The 14313-nt window shown below is 40.0% G+C and overlaps 1 protein-coding gene across 1 annotated transcript in view; it reads right to left on the reverse strand.

The window, feature by feature from the left end:
- Window positions 1-10436: 10436 nt before the first annotated feature.
- LOC306796006 (ras association domain-containing protein 7-like) overlaps window positions 10437-14313 on the reverse strand; it is a 5252-nt gene continuing 1375 nt past the window's right edge. Inside the window, exons 2-5 of the mRNA XM_079294767.1 lie at window positions 12980-13089; window positions 11981-12541; window positions 11643-11899; window positions 10437-10714 (exon numbers count right to left, since the gene is read on the reverse strand). Of these exons, the coding sequence (XP_079150893.1) occupies window positions 10556-10714; window positions 11643-11899; window positions 11981-12541; window positions 12980-13082 (1080 nt within the window). The 5' untranslated portion in view covers window positions 13083-13089 and the 3' untranslated portion in view covers window positions 10437-10555. The remainder of the gene's footprint in view (window positions 10715-11642; window positions 11900-11980; window positions 12542-12979; window positions 13090-14313) is intronic.

Below are 14313 nucleotides of genomic sequence, written 5' to 3' on the forward strand. Positions count from 1 at the left end.
AGTGACGCCCTCGCTGTCGGTGGGTGGCGTGGCGGTCTCCCGGCTCTCCCCCAAGACCTCATATGGAGTAGAGGCGGGTTAAAATATCTAGGAGTGTTCTTGGGGGATGAGAACACTGTAAACAAAAACTGGGAGACCGTCACAGAAAAGATCGAAGGAAAGATGGAAAAATGGAAATGGCTGCTCCCTCACATGTCTTTTAGAGGTAGAGTGCTGGTTTTAAACAACCTGGTTGCATCCCAACTGTGGCACAAACTGAATTGTGCAGACCCCCCCTCCGGCCTACTGGCTGATATCCAGAAAAAAATGGTGGATTTCTTTTGGGGGGGTATGCACTGGGTGCCACAGGGGGTGCTGTTTTTAACCAGAGAGGAGGGGGGACAGGGCCTCATCCATCTGGCCAGTCGGACTGCCACTTTTAGACTACAGTTTATACAAAAATACCTGGCAGGTCCGACAGATCTAGTGTGGAGAGGCGTGGCCAGCAGCATCCTGAGACGTGCCAATTACTTGGGGTTGGATGATGTTCTGTTTTTAACCGATTCTGCATTTTTAAATTTAAAAGGGTTGCCTCTGTTTTACCAAAGTGTTTTTAAATCATGGGCTCTTTTTACCAAGCACAGGTGCCTTCCAGCCGACTCTCTGCACTGGTTGTTGAGAGAGCCATTGATCTACGGGGCCAGACTGGATGTAGGCAGCGAAACGACACCAGGCCTGACGGCGGCGCTCATCCGGTCTGGCACCCTGACGTTGAGACAAGTGGTGGATGCAGTGGGGCCGGTGCTGAACGATGCTCAGGCCCTGGGCTCTCTGCTGGGGCTCCATTCCAAGTGGCTGGCCCAGAGGATCCTGGAGCTCTGGACCCGGAAGCTGACGGGCGAGGAGTGGAGCCTCCTGGGGATGTACTGGGGAAAAACTAAGGAACCTGATCCCACCGACCCTTTCCCAGAGATAAACTTGAGCCCAGGGCTGGGAAAACTGACCGGCCCCCTGCTAAAAGTCATGGACGAGACAAAACTAACATTGCGGAAAGCCAACAAAAAGACTTTGTACATGAACTGCGTGAAAAGCATCCACAAGGTCGGGCTGAGCAACAGACCCTCCACCGTATGGTCAGCAAAACTGGACGGGAACGCCCAGTGGAGGGTTCTGTATAAACCTCCCCTCAAAAAACGAGCTGGGGATCTTCAGTGGAGGATTTTACACGGTGCCATTGCCTGCAATGCTTTTATCTCTGTTTTAAACCCTGCTGTTTTTAATAACTGTCCTTTTTGTGGTTGTAGAGAGACTATTTTTCATGTTTTTATAGAGTGCAAGAGACTCACAGATCTCTTCTCTCTTTTAACCATGGTTTTTAGTCTTTTTAACATCGCTTTTGATAACAAGGTTTTTATCATGGGAGCTGGCTACAGGCAGAGAGAAAGAGAAAAGTGGCAGCTCCTAAATTTTTTAACAGGAGAGGCAAAGATGGCAATATATGTTAGTAGGAAGAACAAGGTGGAAAACAGAGATGGGCAGAAGGACAAGGACGTGTTTTTAATAAACATAAGGGCAAGACTCTGGCTGGAGTTCAGATTTTATAAACATGTTGGGGATTTAGACGCTTTTAAAGATTTGATTGAACGCATCTGCACTTTAAGTTGAACTGATTGTAAAAGTTTAAAAATGTAAATAAAGTGTTTTTGTAAAATCAAAAAAAATCTCTCTCTCTCTCTCTCTCTCTCTCTCTCTCTCTCTCTCTCCAGACTCTGTCAGGCTGGTGAATGGGACGAGTCTGTGCTCAGGCAGACTGGAGGTGAAGTCTAACCAGTCTAACCAGTCTAACCAGTCTAACCAGTCTAACCAGTCTAACCAGTCTAACCAGTCTGACCAGTCTGACCAGTCTAACCAGTCTGACCAGTCTAACCAGTCTGACCAGTCTAACCAGTCTAACGAGTCTGACCAGTCTGACCAGTCTGACCAGTCTAACCAGTGGTGGTCCTCAGTGTGTGAAGTGGACTTTGACCAGCAGGATGCAGAGGTGGTCTGTAGGGAGCTTGGCTGTGGGGTTCCTTCAGTCCTCCAGGGGGCGCTCTATGGAGAAGTGGAGGCTCCAATGTGGACCAAAGAGTTCCAGTGTGGAGGCCGTGAGTCTGCTCTCCTGGACTGTAGAAGCTCAGGCTCAGATAGAAGCACCTGCTCACCTAACAAAGCTGTTGGACTCACCTGCTCAGGTAGAAGAGGAGCTGCAGCTTTGATCTGGTTCATCTCTGTTCTACTGAAACTCACTTTGTTCTTCACTGACGACTCTCTTGTTTCTGTTCAGAACCTGTCAGGTTGGTGGGAGGAGCCAGTCGCTGTGCAGGAACACTGGAGGTGAAACGTGAAGGAGACTGGAGACCAGCACGTTACTATGACTCTCACTGGACCCTGAAGAAAGCAGCTGTTGCCTGCAGAGAGCTGGACTGTGGCTCTGCTGTTTCTATCAGAGGGAGAAAGGAGTCCTCAGTGAGATCTGTGTGGTGGATCTACCCTGACTGTGTTCGCTCTGGATCTGCTCTGAGAGATTGTTCAACATCACGTTCCTCTTCCTCCATCGTGGATCTCACCTGCTCAGGTAAGCCCATCAGTGACATCATCTATGACATCATCTCTGACAGCAGTGTTTCCAGCATGTTCCTTCCTCTAACTGACTGAACTGTGAAGTTATCCAGGACAACGACACCCTGAAGTGTAGAGAGGTGGGCTGGTTTCTGGAAGCTTCAAACCTCCAGAGACTGCTGAGCTCCACCTGGAGGACACACCTGTCTGTCTGTCTGTCTGTCTGTCTGTCTGTCTGTCTGTCTGTCTGTCTGTCTGTCTGTCTGTCTGTCTGTCTGTCTGTCTGTCTGTCTGTCTGTCTGTCCTCTGACATCACGTCCATATTCAGGGTCCATCTTGCTCAACGGAGGGTAAACATGAACTTTCATCATCTCTCTGTGTTTACAGACCTGCTGCTTCAGCCAATCATCACCGTGTCCTCCTCAATGTACGGGGTCTCCGAGGCCCAGCAGCAGGGGGCTCCGGTGCTCAGGCGCTCCACCTTCACCATCAGCTGCTCCATCCAGCCACAGTACCCAGGAGGCTCCTTCCAGCTCACCTTCACCTCCTCCAACTCAGCACACAACGACACCCAGCCAGCTGTCAATCACTCTGCCCACTTCCTGTTTCCTGCTGCAGAGCCCGCCCACCAAGGAAGCTACAGCTGTGTTTATCACCTCCATGTTTTTAATCATAGCTTCTCCTCTGAGAGCCGTCGGCTCTCCATCACTGTCTTAGGTAAGCTGACTGTTTACATGCAGGTTTGAAGATGATTGGTCCAAACTGACTGAAGATGATCAGCTGACCACAGAGTCCATGTTGTTGTTGTTTCTGTAACGACACAGTGACTCGTGTCATTGTGTTTCACATGTCATATAGTAACCAAACCTCAACACAGTCTATGAACAGCAACAGCTCACAATCTACTGTAGCACAGAGCAGGTTTGGTTACCAGGGTAACTCTGGTTCTCTGAGAACTGAAGCAGCTTATGACGCGACCAATCACAGAGCTCCACTGTCACCACATCACTCATAACACGCCTTAGCCCCCAACTCTCCATCTTCAAGTGTCGTTCCTCCACCAATCAGAAGCAAGAAGGGCGGTGTGCTCCGATACCTCACTCAGAGAACCAGGCTCATCCTGGACACCAAACGCTGAGACGGTCGCCAATGACAGCGAATACGCTTTCAATTGACTCTTCACTAAGTCCCGCCCCTCTAGCGCTGACTGGCCAATCACAGCGTAGCATGATCCAGCTCTGACCAGGAGCTCTGGTGATGAAAACAGGATGTAGGTGATGACATCATCGTAACATGAAACCAAGACGAACCACATTCTCTCTAGTGTCCACCAGGGGGCGACTCCTCTGGTTGTATAGAAGTCTATAGAAAATGACTCTACTTCTCTCTTGATTTATTCCCTCAGTAAACATTGTAAACATGAGTTTATGTCTCAATCTCTAGTTTCAAGTCTTCTTCAATACAGCATGATGTTCATTTAGTACATTATGCTCCATTTAGAGTCACACAGACCATAAAGCAGGGGATGCGATGTTGAGTGATGTCGTGTGATGTGATGACTGTCCATGTGTTTGTTCAGATCCAAGACCTCTGATCATCAGAGCCATCGTCCTGCCGCTGGCTCTGCTGTTGCTGAACGTTGGCCTTTACGTCTACTGTAAGGTACGGACACACGTCTGCTGTTCAGACCAGCCACTGAGATGAAGCTCTCGCTCTGTGTTCAGTCAACTGAAGACAGGACTGTGCTGTCATGTCTCTGCAGGCCAACAGGGGGCAGATGCCGTGCAGACAGAAGAACACTGAGCTGGTTCGTTATAAGACGGGTGTTCCTGCAGCTGAAGAAGAAGAAGAAGAAGAAGAAGAAGAAGAAGAAGAAGAAGGAGCTCAGGGAGCAGAGTAGCTCCTCCAAGGAGCTCATCTCACATCCAGATGGTTTCTACACACAACCACCACCAGCTCCCTTTGATACGCATGTTCCCTTCAACCATCAGGCTGAATATGATCTCACGTTATTACAGCCCGTCTGTCTTCCTCTCAACAATGTGTCGGTCTCTCCACACCTTCTGACTTCCTGTCTGTGGCTCTCAGCTCCAAGCCCATTGGTTCCTGCTGAAGACGTGAATCTTTAAAAGCACCTCACGGACATAAAGCTTCATTTAAAGTCGACTTGAGAGCAGGTTTACCAGAGTCCAAGCAGAAAGCAGAGACTATCAGGAACAATGTTGGTGTGATGTATTAGAATCAACATGAAACACTGACGTACTGTATATCTTCTACATTCTGTAGAACGATGCTCAATGTTGTCAATCTGTTGCTGTTTGTCCTTTGAAGGTATCATGAACTTCATGACTTCACTTATTGTAGTGAGCAGCATGTTGGCAGCAGGACAACATTTAGCTCAACGATAATCATAACAATACAAATAGAACAACGTCCCGCTGGGATCAGCCCCTAAAAACTCTTTATTTGAGATTCAGACATTTTACTATTTTGCTCATTGTTGTACTTCATGATTTTACTTCATTTAGTAATTCAGGATTTTACTTATTTTTTAGAATTAAGGATTTTGCGTTCATCATAAGAACATTGTAATCATTGATTTTGCTTGTTTTTTATCAGTGGAGGGATTTAGGATATTACTTATTTCATGAGATTTTTGCTTATTATTGTACTAATAAAGGAATTAATTTTTCTTAAAGTTAAGGATTTTGCTTATTTCTTCACACATTGTCATTATGGATTTCGCTTGTTTTTTATAATCAAATATTTTGCTTATTTCAAAAGAATTTTGCTCATTTTTGTTCTTCGTTAATCGATTTCATTTTGTAATCAAGGAATTAAAAAAATAAATAATAAAGGATTTTGCTGAAATCATGAGTGTTTCGCTTGATTTTGTAATTAACGAAATTACCTTTTTCATTAATATTTAGCTTATTTTGTACTTTACAATATTATGTAATTATGGATTTTTCTTATTTCATAAGTTCACTTCATTTTATAAACAAGGATTTTGCACATTCCATAAGAAATTAGCTTATTGTATTTTCATTACTTTTGTGAAAAGGATTTTGACACAAAATATCTTCCGAATCAAACAATCTGAATATGAACACACATGTAAAACGAAACACACATACTTGTACTGCACAGATACATGTAGTACTAGTACTACTTTAACAAAGTACTTTCAGGGTTGTTGAACTCGGGTCCAGTCGGGTCGTTTCTGGACGTGGAACAGACAACATGTGATCCTTTAACACCCACAACCAAACCTGAGCGTCTTTAGAAGGACTTTAAACTCTCACGTGCACATCTGTGTTCAGATATGTGCACGTGATCAGTTTCCATGTGTCCACACAGATGAAATGATGAAGATCACTGTGATAAAAGTATCTCCATCATCTATGTTCAAAGGAAACTAAACCACTTTCATCAACTATGAAACTGTGAATGAGCTGAATTCAACAGAGTGTAAGTCATAATACTATGTTCATACTATACATTTATGAGAAGCTACAGAATCAACTAACTGTGGAGAGCGAGAGAGACGTTATTATTATTAATATTATTATTATATTATGGTGAATATTATTATATGATATATATATTATTATATTATACTTAATATTATTATATTATACTGAATATTATTATATGATATATATTATTATATTATAGTGAATATTATTATATGATATATATATTATTATATTACAGTGAATATTATCATATGATATATATATTATTATATGATATATATATTATTATATTATACTGAATATTATTATATGATGTATATATTATTATATTATAGTGAATATTATTATATTATAGTGAATATTATTATATGATGTATATATTATTATATTATACTGAATATTATTATATTATAGTGAATATTATTATATGATATATATTATTATATTATAGTGAATATTATTATATGATATATATATTATTATATGATATATATATTATTATATTATAGTGAATATTATTATGTGATATATATATTATTATATGATATATATATATTATTATATTATCGTGAATATTATTATATGATATATATATTATTATATTACAGTGAATATTATCATATGATATATATTATTATATGATATATATATTATTATATTATAGTGAATATTATTATATGATATATATATTATTATATGATATATATATTATTATATTATAGTGAATATTATTATATGATATATATATATTATTATATGATATATATATTATTATATTATAGTGAATATTATTATATGATATATATATTACTATATTACAGTGAATATTATCATATGATATATATATTATTATATGATATATATATTATTATATTATAGTGAATATTATCATATGATATATATATATTATTATATGATATATATATTATTATATTATAGTGAATATTATTATATGATATATATATTATTATATTACAGTGAATATTATCATATGATATATATATTATTATATTATAGTGAATATTATTATATGATATATATATTACTATATTACAGTGAATATTATCATATGATATATATATTATTATATTATAGTGAATATTATTATATGATATATATATTACTATATTACAGTGAATATTATCATATGATATATATATTATTATATTATAGTGAATATTATCATATGATATATATATTATTATATGATATATATATATTATTATATTATAGTGAATATTATCATATGATATATATATTATTATATGATATATATATTACTATATTACAGTGAATATTATCATATGATATATATATTATTATATGATATATATATTATTATATTATAGTGAATATTATCATATGATATATATATATTATTATATGATATATATATATTATGACTGAGACTATAATAAGATGCCCTGACGTGTTTATCAAAGTGTTATTTTCTGCTTTTTTTCATGTTGGAATAAAGGTTAAATATTTAACTGTAAGTAGTAATGCGTGTTTGATGCCTGAATCTTTTTGCATGAAATCATTCTGTTTGCTGACGTTGATTGGATGAGGCACAATCTACACACACGTGACCATCAACCTATCAACAACAAAGGCAATGGAACAGAGGTGGTCGTGCAGTGTGTCTCATTCACTGTCCATCAGAGTGACGGCCAGCAGGAAGGAGCTGTTGCTGTCTGGTGGTCTTGGCGTACAGAGCCCTGCAGCGCCCCCAGAGGGGAGGAGGTGAACAGCTTGTGTCCAGGGCGTGATGGCTGCAGACATCTTTCTGCCCCGATCTTCCTCTGGCCCGTTTGGTGGCCGATCCGAACACACAGTGACAGAGGAGCCGAGAACAGACGGGATGATGTCTGAGTAACAACCACAAAGAAACTTAAAACGACGACAAATACACGTAAACCGACGAGAAAAAGACCCAAACGAAGGTTTACAACGAGCACAAAGAGACGTCACTTCCTGGTCATGAATCTCACTTCCTGCTCAGTCCGAGACACTGAGATATGAATGTGACTTTTTAAAAGATATTTAGTCAAAATAATAAGAGATTAAGTCCAAATAATGGAAAGATTTTTACAATAATATCTTTTATTTATAATTGTTCCCAATTTTCACAAACGTTCACAAAGTTTGTCATCGAAAGCTAAAGTTTTGAGTTACCGTCTCATATTTGAGACTTTTCATTACGGTAAGAGACGACATCATTCCAGACTTGGCGTCTGAAACATGGAAACGTTTCAGAGTTTCTTCAGGTCGTTGCAGGTTGAAGCTGCAGGATGAAGCTCTGTGGCACAGACAGCCTGCATGCTGCAGTGGAAGGCTTCTTCCAGTGGGGGGCGCTGCACAACACAGACATGATGATGATGATATCTATCGCTAACTTGTTCTAGGATTAGTTGTTGGTCTTCATTTCAGATTAAATGTGAAAGTCCATCGTAGTCAACAACCTGAACTCAAGGGTCAAGAATTCATGAAGACAGGCTGCAGTCACAAAGGTTTATGGATCAACACTGAGTTATGCAGAGAGTTATGAAGAGGAACATGTTCGTTTATTCTTCTTTCTCCTCCTTTTAGGAAATCAAATATGTATTTATGCTGTTTATGAGTATTTGTTTGTTGACAGTTTGATGTATTTACTGTTCATTTTATTTGTGATTCTTGTTTTGTTTGACTTATTTGATGCGTGTGCAAAATAAAAAGTGAAACGAACCTAAAAGTCAAATCACACAGCTACAGTGCAGCGCAAGACATGCATAAAAACAGTCTTTGAGGTTTTACATGCAGATGTATTGTCCTAGACGGAGGCTTGTGTTCACATCACAAGAAAAGAAGAACAGCGAACGTCTTCACGCACACTCAGCATCTCAGCTCACAGCAGAGTCAGCGACGTGACGTTTGCTTCAGGGACAGAAGGCCGCTGAGGCGAGCTCTCCGTTCTGAAGGATCTCCGACCGGACGGTGGCGACGTGAAGTGTTGATGGAGGATCTGTGGCTCATGTCGGAGAGATGGAATGTGGGGAGGCGAGAAGGTTTTGGAGGCAGTGCGTGTGATGCTGGTGAGTTCATTCATGTTGGAGACGGTTGACCTCCTGACTTCCTGCTGCAGGTCAGTGAAGGCGCCACACCGAGAGGACGACATGACTGACGGCTGCATGTGGAGGTGGGAAGCGTTTGGATTGGATTGCACTTGACGACCTGCATCACGAGGAGCTGATGGAATCTGCAACCCACGGACACGTCGCGTTGTTACTCAACGACTGTTTCCAAAAACGACAGCATGTCAGACATTCCTCAGCTGCAGCTGCTCATCTGTGAGAAGTTCATGCTTTTCTGTCTGATTTGATATGAAATGAAATATTTTGGGGTTTTGGATTGATCCTTGGGAGAAACTATTTGAAGACGTCAACCTTTAGGAAGTCGATATTTTTACTGTTTTTTGACACAAAACAATTAAAGCTGGCGTGGGAGATTTATTTGTTTAAATTCTTTCTCATGGCGACAGCAAGCGATAAATGGAATGCTCTGAACGCGGCCTGCCTGCCAGCACTCACTCATGTTGTCATCATGTAAAACTGAATCAATTCGTCAATGACAGGAAAGTAACTGGCCACCATTGATCATAGAAGTAACTTCAGATGTTAAAATGCAATGCTTGTGAGGACTGTCTGTTGTTTCCGGTCGCATGAAAGCAGACACTGAAAGCATCAGCTGGGAGCTCTGAGTCAAGAGTGTGAAGAAGAGACCTTCAGCCCTTCTGATGTGTGCAGATCTCATCATGGACCAAGCGGTGGCGCCCTCTGGTGGAGCAAAGACAGACTCCTCATGGGAGCTTGAATTGATCCGTGAAACAAACAACGAGCAACGAGTTCAGAAAAAGACTTCATGTGACAAGTTCAGGTATGAAATATGAACAAGCAACAACATACAAGTGTTCATCTTCAGTGGCATTCAAATTCATTTTAATCTGTTTCAAAGACATTGTTATTTTACAAAGAAACTGGCAATGATTGGCTTATCGGACACACACACACACACACACACACTCTCACACACACACACACACACACACACACACACACACACACACACACACACACACACACACACACACACACACACACACACACACACACACACACACTCTCTCTCACACACACACACACACACACACACACACACACTCTCTCACACACACACACACACACACACACACACTCTCTCACACACACACTCTCACACACACACACACACACACACACACACCCACACACTCTCACACACACACACTCACACACACACACACACACACACACTCACACACTCTCACACACACACACACACTTTACTTTCAGTTCACGATGATTGTTTCCTTCATGAATTCTTTAACGTTACTTCTTCATCTGATCTGAAAAGATAAAATCCTGAAACTGGAGGAAGTCTTCTCTTCTTCATTGTCTTTAACTCCGCGGTGTCTGTAGCGTTCACACCTCCCGTGGCTGCTCCGTGACAGCAGCATTGCTGAGGTAGACGTCAGTGACGGGCAGGTTTATCTGGTCCGGACCGCCGGTCTGCAGGATGAACTGCTGCAGCTTACACTGTCTCAGCTCTTTATTCAGCTCCTCAATCATCTCCTGTCTGCCCTGGATGAAGAAGTGAACTCATATGTTACCAACAGCACAGACGTCAGGTACATATCAAGCCTCCCAACATCTGTTCATGTCCTCCACCAGCCGTCACTGAAGGACGAACTCAGCGAATCACACGAGAGGACCAAAAGCAGCAGTGAATGCTTCCTGAGCACACGGCCGATCTGCTGCCTCTGAGACGAACAGATGTGAAACTTCACCCGTTGATGACTGCGTGAAGATGATTTCAATGTTCTCTTACAATGTTTCTGAAATGTTTTGTTTGAATATGTAAATGAGGTAATATCCTGTTAAATATGCACTCATTGTCGTACGTTTCTAGAACATAAATCTGAAGTCAGCTTCAAATGACTGTTTCATTTTGTTGACATGTTCGAGTCAAAGGTCAAAACATGACCTCATAGATATCAGCATGAAACTTCACCACTTCATGACTCTCATTAAGACGATGATTTTATGTATTACAAGTTTTCTGTTATGTTTTTATATGCAAATGAGGCGTTATGTAACGGTAACTTTTGGTGAATTCATGTGAAAAAAAGTGTTAAAATAAATGTTTTCTTTCCTCTCGTCTGAAAAAAGACGAGTTATGAAATAAAAATAAACCAAAATCTCTGAATTGAACGGCGCATAAAAAACATAGTTTTTAAAAACTCATCAGTGAGCTTCACTGTTGTTGCTTCATCACCATCAACACACAATGTCGTTCACACAAAATAGTCCCCAACAAATGCACTCTTTCCTCTTCAAACACGTTACCAGCTGGTTTAAAAAACGACCACCGGGAGATATTTCTGACCCATTTGAAAGACTTCAGTGGGAACCGATGCGACACATTGATTTGTGTCTTTGGGCTGTTGAGTCACAGCGTTCGTGGTGACGGAGGCCTTGGACAGATCACTGGATGATGGAGGAGTCATACCTGCAGCTTTGCCTCCTTAGTCTGTAGATCCCTCTGTGTCCTCGACAACGCCGCCTCCAGATCCTCTGCCTGCTGCCGGCGGTGGTGCAGCTCCTGCTCCAGAGGCCTCAGCGCCTCCTCCGGCTGCCCGGCGCTCCGTCTGCGGGCTCCGAGCTGCACGGCCCGCTCTAGCTGTGCAGAACGAGCTCGCAGCTCCTCCATCTGATGGCCGTGGGCGTCCATGGATGAGTGCAGCTGCTGCAGACGTCCGTGCATGTCTGTGGATAACAGTGGTTCAGTGGTTACATGTCTAGTTGTAGAAAAGAGGAAGAACTTGACCACGATTTGAACGCGTTTACCTTCTTCTCTGTCCATCTCTGCCTGTAACTCTTCCTGCCACTTCTTCCTGAGCATCAGATCTGCCTCGCTCTGCCTCAGACGCTGCTCCAGTTCCTCCAGTTCCTCTTCGGCGACAGGACTCAGACCGGGACCTTCGGCAGCTGACCTCTCCCGCTCCCACACCTCGGCCTCTCGCTCCAGAGATTGAAGCTGAATCCCCAGGTCCTGCAGCCTCCTCTGCTGCTGCAGGACCTGCCTGAACGCCTCCTCCTTGGGGGAGTTGTGAGGGTCGAGGAAAGAGACGGGGGAAGCTCGGGGTTCTGGAGAGGCTCTGGGCGACGGAGACCAGGCCCCGTTTGGTTTAGTCCTCTTGGGGTGTGCTGAGGAAGCCAGACTGTGCGGCTCTGGTTCTTGGTGGTCTTGACCATCGCTGCCGCTGGGACCGGTCCTCCGCAGGACGAACTGGACCTCCGCGGCCAGCCGTCCCAGCTGAGACAGATGCTGGAGAGGACAGTCGTCAGCGACGAGCTGTCTCTCCTTCCCTCGTAGCGTCACGATAAGAATGTAACGACCTGTCCGACCTGCGGACGACACAGACAACAACACACAACAACCGACGAGCAGCTGAATGAAGAGGAGTTCAGCTCACGGAAGAGCATCTGTGGTTTCTCGTACAAAGAGTATTGTAGGAAGAAGTAACTGAATATAGAAATGTGTTGCTCGAGAGAAAAAGCAAGAATACAAGTGACATTGGTGTCATGCTGCTGTTTTAATTTCTGCTTTGTGTCTTCACTCGCAGTGTTCACAACACAAATGCATCCTGCAAAACAAAACTGGGATGAAGTGGAACCGTACGGACGACGTTACTGTAGCGTAAAGTGAAGATGTTTAACTTCCATTTAGACATTTCATCTTTGTTACAGGAAAGCGAATGTTGTCGCATCGATTTGCCAAAAAGTAAATCAATCAACATTTTGTAAACCAAAACATTTACAAAGAAACATGTTTATTGGACTCACCGAGTGATTGTGCCAGAGCGATGACGACATCCTGGCAGGAAGTGCTCAGTGATAGGCCACACACCACTCTGACCACGCCCCCCACCAACACCTTCAGCTCCATCAGCGCCCTGCGAGGAGACAGACGCCTTACGTCCAACATAATCCATCCTACATAAACCAATGTGTCAAATCAATCACTGAACGAGCAAGCTCGGCTATTTTATCAATAAACAGTCAATTTCATTTCTGGAAAATGTATATATATATATATTATATACATATATATTATATACATATATATTATATATATATGTATATAATATATATGTATATATATATATATAATATATATGTATATAATATATATGTATATAATATATATATACATATATATTATATACATATATATGTATACATATATATTATATACATATATATATAATATATATGTATATAATATATATATATATAATATATATGTATATAATATATATATATACATATATATATATATATACATATATATTATATACATATATATTATATATATATGTATATAATATATATGTATATATATATATGTATATATATATATTATATACATATATATTATATATATATATATTATATACATATATATTATATATATATGTATATAATATATATGTATATATATATATGTATATATATATATTATATACATATATATTATATATATATGTATATAATATATATATATTATATACATATATATATATTATATACATATATATAATATACATATATATAATATATATGTATATTATATATATGTATATAATATATATACATATATATTATATACATATATATTATATATATATGTATATAATATATATGTATATATATATATATATGTATATATATATACATATATATATATATATGTATATATATATATATATGTATATATATATATTATATACATATATATTATATACATATATATATATATAATATATGTATATAATATATATATATACATATATATTATATATATATGTATATAATATATATGTATATAATATATATATATACATATATATATATATATACATATATATTATATATATATGAAAAATGATCATTTGGTTGCCTGCTACTCATGTGTACAGAAATACAAGAACAGAAGAAGAAGAAGCTGACGCTGTAATGTAACAGCGTCCGTCACACTTCCAGCTGATTGTAGACGTGAATGCTGTTTTTATGGTGAGTTTTTTATTTATCCACGTTAACGTTGTTTGTTTCCAAAGCTAATGACGCTAACGCTAGCCGAACTTGTCAGTTATACTTCAGTGTAGGTGACGTCCGCG

Source organism: Melanostigma gelatinosum, assembly GCF_949748355.1.
Source record: "Melanostigma gelatinosum genome assembly, chromosome: 2".
In the NCBI taxonomy this organism is placed as follows: Eukaryota; Metazoa; Chordata; class Actinopteri; order Perciformes; family Zoarcidae; genus Melanostigma; species Melanostigma gelatinosum.